At 47.3% G+C, this 11,518-nt stretch overlaps 2 protein-coding genes across 3 annotated transcripts; one reads left to right on the top strand and one right to left on the bottom strand.

Moving 5' to 3' along the window:
• The first annotated feature begins 706 nt into the window (after positions 1 to 706).
• On the top strand, positions 707 to 7,012 carry LOC100382344 (uncharacterized). 2 transcript variants are annotated; one of them, NM_001175091.1, is made up of 6 exons: positions 707 to 1,016; positions 2,049 to 2,216; positions 3,710 to 4,250; positions 4,522 to 4,684; positions 4,775 to 4,933; positions 6,057 to 6,978. In NM_001175091.1, the coding sequence occupies exons 1-6, from the start codon at positions 783 to 785 to the stop codon at positions 6,622 to 6,624; spliced, it is 1,833 nt and encodes a 610-aa protein (NP_001168562.1). In that variant the 5' UTR covers positions 707 to 782; the 3' UTR covers positions 6,625 to 6,978. The 2 variants fall into 2 exon arrangements, with proteins under 2 accessions (NP_001168562.1, XP_020403440.1); XM_020547851.3 differs by lacking the exon at positions 707 to 1,016 and adding an exon at positions 1,515 to 1,654 and having other exon boundaries at positions 6,057 to 7,012.
• Positions 7,013 to 7,128: 116 nt separating this feature from the next.
• LOC100281447 (uncharacterized) lies at positions 7,129 to 11,174 on the bottom strand. Its single transcript, NM_001154365.2, has 2 exons — positions 10,936 to 11,174; positions 7,129 to 9,196 (listed from the first exon to the last, which is right to left on the bottom strand). The coding sequence occupies exon 2, from the start codon at positions 9,027 to 9,029 to the stop codon at positions 7,365 to 7,367; it is 1,665 nt and encodes a 554-aa protein (NP_001147837.2). The 5' UTR covers positions 9,030 to 9,196; positions 10,936 to 11,174; the 3' UTR covers positions 7,129 to 7,364.
• Between the last annotated feature and the right edge of the window lie 344 nt (positions 11,175 to 11,518).

Here is an 11,518-nt window from a genome sequence, read left to right as displayed (position 1 = left end):
TGCCCTAATTTTGTAGCAGCTCAGTGTCACTGCTCGCACTGCCGCGAGCGCAGATTCCTGGATCTGCTAATCTAGCCACAGTAGAAACATACGCCAGCCAACGTGCAGCTCCTGCAATCAATTCAGGCCGCCAGGACCCCCTCTTCCTGCAATCAATGGCCAAGATGATGATATGATCGGGGTACTGGTACTGCTCTGCGCCACGCCCTGCCCCTGACAAGTGGCCCATGCAGAATTTAACACACACACATTTATCTTGCCCTCCCCGTCGTTTCCCCGTAGCTCCACCATGGTCCCAACGCACGTGAAACGTCACTCGTCACTGCCGACGGGACCACCAGAACGCGCGGGCCCCAGGATCCAGGGACGTAACAAAAACAGTGCTCCCCTCCCGGTGCCCCACGGGGCCGATCCCGCAGCCAGCCAAGGTCGCTGTCTGCACTCGACTGCGGACTGCCCCCCAGATCCCACCACCGGTTTCGTGCCGCGGTTGCTCTGCTCACACCCGGCGCGGCGCACCCACGCCACGCCCCACGCTTGCTTCGCTCCAGGCCAGCCCTGCGATTTCGCGCACGTCGCAGGGGCAGAAGGGGCAATCCACGTGCCCCGTATTAATTAAGTCAACATGAGCCGCGGCCTCCTACCCGACGATTCCCCCGCTACCAGGCGGGGTCCACTTTCCCCAAACTGCCCTTCCCACCACCCCCTCCTCCAAAACCACCACCTAGCTTGCTCCCTGTCTCGTCCCCCCTTCACACTCACCTCTCCACACCCCCCCGCCAATGGCCGATTCGCCGAACCCTAGCTCCGGGGACCTCCCCGCCGGCCCCGGGGGCTCGCCGGAGAAGCCGGTCCTGGCGGATCGACGCGTGGCCGCGCTCGCCGGCGCCGGCGCGAGGTACAAGGCCATGTCCCCCGCGCGGCTGCCGATCTCGCGGGAGCCATGCCTCACTATCCCCGCCGGGTTCAGCCCCGGTGCCCTCCTCGAGTCCCCCGTCCTCCTCAACAACTTCAAGGTGATTTTTACCGCTCCACACTGTACCTGTCACCCGCGCCACTCACTCACTGCTCCCGCGGGATCTGCGAATTCCGCGGCCTCCATGTCACGCCGAGGCTGATTCGGGACGGGGGAAAGAGGGATTCCGATGCGCATTAGCTTTGTGGCCTAGTTTATGAGACATTTGCGCCGGTGGGATTGGCTCGTGGCTCTGGAATATCGCGTTTTCCCCCCGCCGGCTTTCGCATTTCCGGTGGTGATATGTGGCTTTGGAGCTGCCTTTCCCGCGGGGGTTCTCGGGGATATGGTTGTTTTTGCTCGGCTATTCCTTTTGGGGCGCCCCTGCGCCGTCTATTTGGTGCGGGGTGATGGGGAGAGCTGTTGCCTGTGCATCTGGGGGAATTATTCTGTCCGGCACACACTTGGTGGCTGAGAGAACAAATCATCGTTTGGCATTTCTCTTGTGGGGGCTTTAAATGACCTTATTTAAGGAAATGTCTCCTCTGCCTCGGGTGGTATGGTACTGGCCTCGAGTGCTAAGGGATGGTACACTTCCATAAAGAAAACATCAAGCTGCTGGGGAAGGAAAGAGTGGATTTTGCAGGCTTGGGCTACGGATGACCATTTCGTTTCTATTGTCTCTTGAGATTGGTTCAAGTGCTGTTTCTGACTTTCATTCTTCTTCCTGACTACCCACATCCCAAAATAAGCTAGGATATGATGTTTGATTACAGATTCGTACTATTGCTTTGTTCCAGTTTTTTTGTCACTGTTCACATTCTTCTCTGTTTCCTTTTCCAATCATTAGATGCTTCGCAAATATATTCTTCTTACTAAAGTAAGAATTAATGAAGTTAGTATTCATTTCAGATTTCACTGGTGTTTCTAATAAATCTCTAAGGGCTTAAATAATACTATATTGTCATAACAGAAACACTTTGAACAAGTTGTGCGAGCTTTGTTCTACACTATTTGATGTTCAATGGTGCATACAGATACAGTTTATCCTGCTGGACAAATAATCAATAGGCATTTTTATCTATTTATATAGGTTGAACCGTCTCCCACAACTGGTACTCTAAGCATGGCTGCAATCATCAACAAGAGCACTCATATGGACATAATGCCTTCACCTAGGGATAATTCAGCTGGTAGTGGCCAGGAAGATGGAGGTTCTCGGGATTTTGAATTCAAGCCTCATCTCAATTCTCATTTGGCGGTATGCAACCATTATTGGAATGATTACTTTTGTAATTCTTTAGCACCATAGAACACGTCATCTTGAGGGTCTTGTTTATATGTGAGCTACAAAAAAACACTACCTTGTATAGCAACAAAGGGTGTTTAGGCATTTTGTCTGTACAACCACTAAAATATAATGTAGAAATTATCCTTATGCTCTGCAGAGGGAAGTTATAGTTCTGATGTACTTTATACAACTTCCTTTTAGCAGCATGATGCTCTCTTATTGTTCAATCCTCATCTCATTAGTATTCAGAGACACAGCTAATTGGTTTCAGTGTTTTATATTTTAGGTACCAGCTCTATACTGCATTCTGATTCATGGAAAAAATTTGTTCTTAGGTTCTTGTGTTGTATAAAAAAAAATAAATATCCCCCTTTGCAGTTTGCACGGTGTTCTAGCACTTATGTGTGTGTTTCTTTGACTGAAATAGTAATTACCAATTTATCAAAGCTATGATTTGTTAATGTTCTTTAGTAGCTGTGTAGTTATCAAAATTTAGTCAGATAACATAACTGATTGCTGATTGATAGTTATCACCATATCTATGCTCATCTTACATATATGTATATCTGAAATCCCCCCCCCCTGCTATTCTTTTTGGGAGTTAGGAAGTGAATTTTGGTGTCAAATAAATTTGAACTCTTGAATGTTAGACCACAATCCGATTAACTCGATTTTATTGGGTCTTGTCTCTTGTGCATGTTGTCGCTAGTATAAGTTTTTCTTACCTGGATTTGCTTCAAATAAAAAAGGTGGCACCATCACTATCATGGTTCGGGAAAATTGCCAGCGTAGAGCTTGCAAATGACTCACAACGGGACCAGTGACCTGCTATTGAGAGCTTAGTACTCTTTTTTAGAGTAACTGACCACATATGAGTGACACTGTTGTGTTTCTGTATCCCACAATTTCAAGTCTGAATGACTTATGGTTCTGTTACATTTTGGCTTGACAGCCTATAAATGCTGCAATGGAAGTTTGACCGTTTAAGGAGAACATGTTATGATAAACTAGTAGGACAGTTCAAGATGAAAAGGTTGCTAGTGTGCTTGCACATTTACAGCAAGTCAGTGATTACAATATAAAGAGGAAAATCTGCAGGAATTTTGTAGGAAGAGTCCACGATTGAAGTAGCGTGGATGTTTCCTTATAAGGTTTCAATGGCATTCCTATGTTGCAGTATTGAAAGAATTACTCTTGACCTTTGTGGCTTCGATTATGATCAACAAAATAGGGTGTTCTAGCTTCAACAGAGAATGGAGTCAATATTCTTATAATTTGTCCAGAGTCTTATCTACTCTACTCTCACATGTGCAAAAGTTCTTTTTGCAGAACTGACAAGTTTTTACGAAAAAACTTCAGTATTTTTGTGATCTACCTATATGGGGCTTCTGTATTTCTTATTCTTGTTGACTCACGCTGCAAATAATTTTGTATTCCATGACATTCATAGTTCTCACATGCAGGCTCCTTCAGTCAACAATCAAAACCATCATGACACTATGCAAAAATATAGCTCAAATCATACCACACCATCTAGCAATTTGAAGACTGAAAATAAACCTCTCTGTTCACGGGAATCGAGTCACACAGCACATGCTTCAATTGCTCCAAACCAAACTGTTTCGATAGTTTGTCCGTCTGACAACATGCCTGCTGAAGTTGGTACAATGGAGATGCACCAGATCAATAGTTCTGAAAATGCTACCCAGGAGACACAAATTGAAAATGTAGCTGAAAAATCAGCAGAGGATGGCTACAATTGGCGTAAATATGGACAGAAGCATGTCAAGGGAAGTGAAAATCCTAGAAGTTATTACAAGTGCACGCATCCTAATTGTGAAGTTAAAAAGCTATTAGAGCGTTCGCTTAATGGCCAAGTTACTGAAGTTGTTTATAAAGGGCGTCATAATCATTCTAAGCCCCAACCAAATAGAAGGTTAGCTGCTGGTGCAGTTCCTTCAAGCCAGGGTGAAGAAAGATACGATGGTGTGGCAACTATTGAAGGTGAGTGTCCCATGGTTTTCTGTAAATATATTGGATTCTGGTGCATTGCAATTTCACCTTGAGCATACTCATATCTAGTTTTGCATTATGAAGTATTTGCTTGCTCATTTTGCATGTCTGTTTCAATTACTTTTTTAACAATTTAAGTTCCGACTTTTTCAAATTCTTGAGAAGGAATGATTTGAATGCACAATGATCATTTGATAATAAGTTTTAAAATGTTTACCTGTTATATTTTGTTGGGTCTGACAATTTTTCTGTTAATATGCAGACAAGCCTTCAAATATTTATTCCAACCTCTGTAACCAAGTACATTCAGCTGGCATGATTGACACTGTTCCGGGTCCAGCTAGTGATGATGATGTTGATGCTGGAGGTGGAAGATCCTACCCTGGGGATGATGCTAATGATGATGATTTGGACTCGAAACGCAGGTAAAAGATAGTTTGAACTTTGGACTCACTATGCCCTAAGGGTTTTCTCCTGCCAATTGCTAATGATGTACTCCACAACTGTGTGGCTAGGAAAATGGAATCTACTGGTATCGACGCCGCTTTGATGGGTAAACCAAATCGTGAGCCTCGTGTTGTTGTACAAACTGTTAGTGAAGTTGATATCTTGGACGATGGGTATCGTTGGCGCAAATATGGGCAGAAAGTAGTGAAAGGAAATCCCAACCCACGGTCAGCACTCATTTTATTCATTATTTTTGGCCAATATTATGTTTTGCTTCCTTTTGTGTTTCTGACATTCCAATAGAAATTTGAACCATTATATGATAAAGTCGGGTTACATTATTTGGACCAGAAACTAGGAAATGTTTGTAATCAGCATATCTTATTGCAACTGATCATTTGCATGCCTGTTGACTTTTGGTGCTTTCTCAAAAAAAAATTATTATTACTGTGCTGGTTACCTGTACTCTCTAGAAACTTAAATCCAGTGTGGAAGTGACCATGAATCAATAAAATTTTCTACTTAACATGGATAAGCTGAAACATTGTCTTTTAACAAATTAGGATGCAGTTAGTAAATATGTATGGTGGATTGATGCAAAAACTGCTATGGACATCTATCTCAAATATGTAGAAGGAATCCTTCTTATTAAGATCTGTCCATCTGTCTCTCAAGATCCCTCAGAGCTAGAGTCCATTTATTCTGTTGATTTGGGCTGCCGTTTTGTTCTGTTTGACACCTGATTAGGGCAGCTGCCAGCCAACACTATTATGATGTTCTATTCCCTTGGCATAGATTGCAGCTAACCACACAAGAATTAAAATGATGAGATATATGTTAAGTTTATAAGGAATATCCGGCGCTTTACATTTCGTATATTTCCTACAACTATGCAAGTATATGTTCATTTATGTATATATCCTAGCCTACGGTCCTACCCCAGCAAAAGTACATTTCATGTAGAAAAAAAACATTGTCTTGCACTAGTCTATTCCAAATATTTGCTTATTTTGTATAATAAAGTGCACTTTTCTTTATTAAAGATATGAAGTCAAGGCAATTGGTTCACTAGGATTTGTCTTCTACGCATGATTGTTTGGTTTGAAGCCCTTCATGTAGTTTATTAATGGTTGGGGAGTAAGGTTTGAAAGAACCTGCTCTTAAATGGGTCGCTAGCTAGGCATGTTGGCATCAATTGGTGTTTGGTTTGATACCTACGGTTGTCAGAATTTGATGGCACTGCCCTGGTTATAAGATTGACATGCTGCTAGTTTTCTGCACTTCTAGAAAAAAAGGGATGGCACATTAGGCAATATGTTTAAACATATTCACTTCTCTTCTTGATTGCAGGAGTTACTACAAGTGCACAAATACAGGATGCCCGGTCAGGAAGCATGTTGAGAGAGCATCACATGACCCGAAGTCGGTGATCACAACATATGAAGGAAAACATAACCATGAAGTCCCTGTTTCCAGGAATGCAAGCCATGAGATGTCCACAGCTCCCATGAAGCCTGCTGTGCATCCTATTAAGAGCAACATGCCAGGCCTTGGTGGCATGATGAGAGCATGTGATGCCAGGGCCTTCACCAATCAATATTCTCAGGCAGCTGAAAGTGACACCATCAGTCTTGACCTTGGTGTAGGCATCAGCCCTACCCACAGCGATGCAACAAACCAAATGCAGCCTTCAGTTCCAGAATCTATGCAGTATCAAATGCAACACATGGCTCCTGTATATGGTAGCATGGGACTTCCAGGAATGCCTGTGACAGCAGTACCTGGAAATTCGGCTAGCAGCATATACGGTTCTAGAGAAGAAAACGGAAATGAAGGGTTTACTTTCAAAGCCGCACCATTGGACCGATCAACTAACTTATGTTACAGTAGTGCTGGTAACTTAGTGATGGGTCCATGAGTGTCTCTGCTGATGGTCATACCTCCATGAAGCACATATTACCGTAATCATGAAGATTGCTTCAGAAGGTGCTCTACTGTGTATCGTCATCCACACATAATTGAATCGGAGGTGGTCAAGGTATACCTGGGAGCTGCAGCGTTGACACATGAGCCTTTTGCTGTTTGGATGTACACTTGCTGTATGTGACGCTGCAGCTCAACATTCGTTGTACAGCAAACCAGTTATGATTAATTAGATTCTGATAATTTGGTTATGTAAACTTCTTTCTGTACTGGAATATGGGATAGAACCAAAGATCCGTCTGGTGGCAAAGCTTTGTTATGCCCTGCATATGAACGATGCCAGTTTGATATCCATATGAAATGAAATATATCATTTCAGCAAACTGATTTTCGGCCCTCACTAGTGAAGATTTCCGAAGGGTCAAGTTAGAAGGTTTGATGTCCTTTTTGAAGAGGCCACCCTTCAGAATGCACCCAAGCAAAACTGATTAACTGAAACATATACCCAAACTTACTACTACACATCATCAACCTGTTCTAGGCTAGGCTGGTAGTGACTGCCATCACAGCATTAGGCATTTAGGCTATATGTGTTCTACTACAACTCAGTATCTATCACCATAGGCTTCCTATAGATAGTTCCAGTGACCAGCCAAACATATCTAAACCACTAAGAGGTACTTCGAAGGTTACAAGAAACATTCTCCATCAGGTCAACATTCTCTGAAGTCAACACTAGTGCCATGCCGATGAGACGATCAGGGGCCTGTTCTTCCAGCCGAGGTAGAGCACGCCGTCCCTCTCGGCGAGCTTGTAGTCCGGCGAGTAGCTCTGCAGCAGCGTCTTGATGGTGGCGTTCACCAGCGCGCTGAGCGGGGACGGGCTGAACCCGGCCATCATCAGCCGCGCCTTCCACTTGCCGAACACCTCGTGCCGCTCCACCCGCTCCTCGCCCTCGCAGGCCACCAGGTTCACGATCTCCCGGGCCAGGCAGTGCTGCTCGATGTTGATCCGCTCCCTGTCGTCCCTCGGCAGCGCCAGGTCGATGGACTCGAAGATGGCCGTGTAGTAGTCCAGCGTCTCTGCGAACCGCTGCGCGAAGGGGGCCGTGTTGGTGTTGGACTCCTGCTCCACCAGCGTGAGCACCTTGGGCGACAGGCCCTTCACCAGCCTCAGGATCCGGTCCCGGTGGTTCGCCGTGCTCACGGTCTCGTCGGGGATGTGGTGCAGCTCAAGGGTGAAGTTGACGGCGACGGCTTCGCCTGGGACGACGCCCAGATGCTCCTCCTCCACCTCACTGCCTGAGATAGCGACTGCGTCGAACTGAAAGGGCACCTTGTAGAGGCCAGCAATATGTGTCAACCTCCTGCCAACCAACTCCAGACCGCCGCCTCGAGCGTAAGCTGAGACTGAATCATCAATGCCGGTGACCCTCACGAACGGTGGCCCGCCAGGCCTGGCTGCAAGGGCTTGGAGGAGAGAGACCCACTGAGCCCCTTGCGCGATGTGGAAGTCGATGATATGGATCCTGTCCTCTCCCTTGATGGCCTCCGCGATCGCGCCGTTGGCTGACATGTAGCCGAACTTGAAGTAGGGGCAGGCCTCATACAGGAAGTGCATGTAGGAGAGGAGATCAGAGCTCCTGGGCTCCTTACACTTCAAAGCCTTGTAGATTGAGCTGCCGGAGGCCGCGAGCCTGGCAACAAGACCTTCCACCATGTAGGCTCCCAGCCTCTCAAGCGGCTCGCCGGACACCGAAACCATCTTCCTCAGCTCTGTGATCATCAGATCAATGGCGTAGCTGTTGTTACGTTCCACTGCCCTAGCGCAGGCAATCAGCAGCTCCTTCAGGTTCCCTCTGGGCATGCTCACCATGTGCTCCCACTCCTCGGGCTCCAACGAGAGTTGGTTTGCCGCGGAGATCTCGAGACTGTTGACTATCTCGGGGTCAGTCTCAGACGTCCCCAGCATTACAGCCTCAAGATCCTTCAGTTTCTGCTTGAGATCAGTAGGGTCCTCGCCGGTGACACACGACGCGCTCACAGGTGATCCATGGCCATTCGTGGAGCCGGAGTGGCTGTCGTCGTGAGACACAGGGCTGCCACTCCCGGCATGGACGCTTTGGCTGGAGGGAGAACCATGCCTTGAACAACCAGAAGCCGCTGAGGACTCCAGCGTGTACTGCTTGTGAGTCTCATGGTCTTCAGAACCAGCATTATTTGGTGAGTGAGACTGAGACCTCACGGTGTAACGGCGCTGGAGCACGACATGGGTGTCCGGAGCTGACTGGTACGGATGGCAGAGGTGCTGCGGGTTACCAGAATACAGGAATTGCTTGGGAGTCTGCCTTGGGGCGTCGCCAAAGGGGTGCACCATGCGGGACGTTGGAGTGTCAGCCATACTGGTCCAGCGCAGACAGTCCGGACTACAACTCCAAGCTATCAGTTGCTTGTGGTAAGACAAGCATGTCCCAACTTTGAGGTCAATTCTAAGCTTGCAATTTGATAGCTGATGCGTGTGAATATGTCTTCTAGCTAGTGCTCTACTTTATGAAGACCAAACAGAACCTGCAACAGTAGATTAAGCATGTGAGAGAGAGAACACAACCTACAAAGCAATGTACCAGTAAGTAAGGGAATTGGTACTGCAGTTTGACAGTGAAATATGAGAACCAACTGCACAGCCTTGTCGCTTACAGAAATTAAATCTGGTGCACGAACTCAATAATAAGGATATCTACAGTTGGGAATTAATTCATCAGAAAGCAAGCTGAGAAATTTCTACAGTTGGTAAATAGCAGCTCGTTTAAACATCATCTCTGGTAGTGCTAATCGATCAGAAAAAGAGAGAGAGTATCTCATCTCAAAAAGGTTCTCTTCACTGACTGAGGGTAGCGTACAGCAGATATTTTCATCCATGCTAATTCTGAAAGCCACGCAAGAGCAAATAACTAGCTAGCCTAATCAGAAAATGCTAGTAGTAGTTGTGTAATCCCCAAATCCTCCACTAAAGTTTGCATTCTGAACCGGGCAATAATAAACAGGACCACAGCAGCACACCGCGACAAACACAGGCACGGTTTAAACTGCCGCCGAAGTCCTGCTGACGGAAACGGCACGAAGCGTAAGGTGGGCAGGATGATGTGTGTAAGGCTGACCAAAGAAAAGCTACGATTCTGCGTCATGGTAAGAGATACGCATCTCACATCCCGACAAGTTAACTAATCTTACAGTCTGACCAAACAGACAGCTAGAAGAAGAAAAAAAAACGCTAATATTTATAATACCAACTAAACATTATTAGATTACCTACATCATACTATATGTTTTATAGTAAACCCTATTTAGAGATACACATATCAATACTGTTTTCTAGAATTTTAGCCCAGCTTAAAGTCTGTTGACTCGTCAAAAATAAGACGAGGGTTAGTTTGGGACGGGGTACTACACTAGTACGTGCTGAGTACTGAACGGGAGGTATATGAACAGTCAGCAGAAGAGATTTTCCGCGTGAAACTGAAACCAACCCCTGCCGCACAAGGAGTTTGACCCGTACCACCATGAACCACCTGCCGCAGACGATTTGTTTTGTGTGTACTCTTTATATATATTAAAATGCAGAAAATCAGGTGGTCAAAAGCTTCTAGATCTGCTGTTTTTTTTGTACGATCGCGGGTCAAGAGATCCGCGTAGGCGCGTACTAGCCACCAGCCCACCAAACCACTAGTGTGCATCGTGCTCATCCATCCTAGGACCTGAGCGATTGCCATGGTCGGGGGGGGGGGGGGGGGGGGGGGGGGGGGGGGGGGGGGGGGGGGAGGGGTGGACAGGAAATTCCCCACGACTTCACAAGGAAGGCCACGGATGATGAATGTGGTGTATAAAGCCTATGCCCTACGGGGGTTGTAGATTTACTTGTAGTACGAGACGATCCTGTTCTTCGAAGCCAAGCCCTCCCCCTTCCCCCCACCCCCATCAGAGCAGCTTCGTTACTGCAGTTCTGAAGCTCCCACGTCCCTCAGCGCAACGAACTGACACACGCGAAGGTCGAGGCTCAAGACAGCCGCAGTGAGACCGCGAGGCTCCGAAACGGCACTAGCGGTAGCGGGGGAAAGCAGAGACGACACGCGGCCGGAGCAGAGTTACAGGATCTTCAACCTGAGCGTTCAAGCAAATCAACCAAACACAGCAGCTTCCCATCCGTTTGGATTACCAACTGCACACAGGGCAGGCCCGAGCTGGTACCAGCTACAGTACCCAAGGAGAAGGAGAAGGCAAGCAAGGCAAGGAAGGAGGCAAGCACGTACCTGTCCCGTCGTCCGGCTGGGCGCCCAGGGCAGATCCTTCAGCTGAGGCTTCCGACCGTAACTCGGAGAGGGGACGGCCAGGTAGCTAGGCCGACGCTGGTGGAACAGGAACAGACAGGAGGGGGCGCGGTAGCTGGGGCTGGGGCTTGGGGAGGAGAAGAGAAGAAGCGTGGGCACGGGCAGGCAGGTAGTGGTGGCCCGGGGATTGGATGTTTCCGCCGAGGGAGGAGGGCATTATTATCGGTGTGGCGCCGACCGAGTGGAGTATTTCTACCCGCGCGTCGCGCGTGGCGTCTCGCCGTCCGTGCGTGCCTCGCCCGTGCGCGTCGTCCGCGGTTTCGGTCGCGTGACGCGCGCGGTGGGACCCGCCGCGCGCCTGTGTTCAAAATTGCATATTCCTTATTTTTTTACTAATCTCATAAATTTCAGACTCTTACATGGGACTTCTTTTACCACCACTATATATGAGATATCGTCTTGTTCTACCCTTATACTCCTACAAAAGGTCCAAAAAGGTGAAATAATTGTGACAGTATTGCACCTGTAAATATCTCTTTTGCCTTTGTACTGCACACGCACGTAC

This window comes from Zea mays, chromosome 2 (genome assembly GCF_902167145.1).
Source record: "Zea mays cultivar B73 chromosome 2, Zm-B73-REFERENCE-NAM-5.0, whole genome shotgun sequence".
Taxonomy (NCBI): domain Eukaryota; kingdom Viridiplantae; phylum Streptophyta; class Magnoliopsida; order Poales; family Poaceae; genus Zea; species Zea mays.
This window is presented reverse-complemented; position numbering and strand designations above follow the sequence as displayed.

Excerpts from the sequence above, each read along its gene's own strand:
- LOC100281447 (NM_001154365.2), bottom strand. The coding sequence starts at position 9,029 with ATGGCTGACACTCCAACGTCCCGCATGGTGCACCCCTTTGGCGACGCC.
- LOC100382344 (NM_001175091.1), top strand. The coding sequence starts at position 783 with ATGGCCGATTCGCCGAACCCTAGCTCCGGGGACCTCCCCGCCGGCCCC. Across the intron at positions 4,251-4,521 it reads TGGTGTGGCAACTATTGAAG|ACAAGCCTTCAAATATTTAT; the intron begins GTGAGTGTCCCA and ends GTTAATATGCAG. Across the intron at positions 4,685-4,774 it reads GATTTGGACTCGAAACGCAG|GAAAATGGAATCTACTGGTA; the intron begins GTAAAAGATAGT and ends CTGTGTGGCTAG.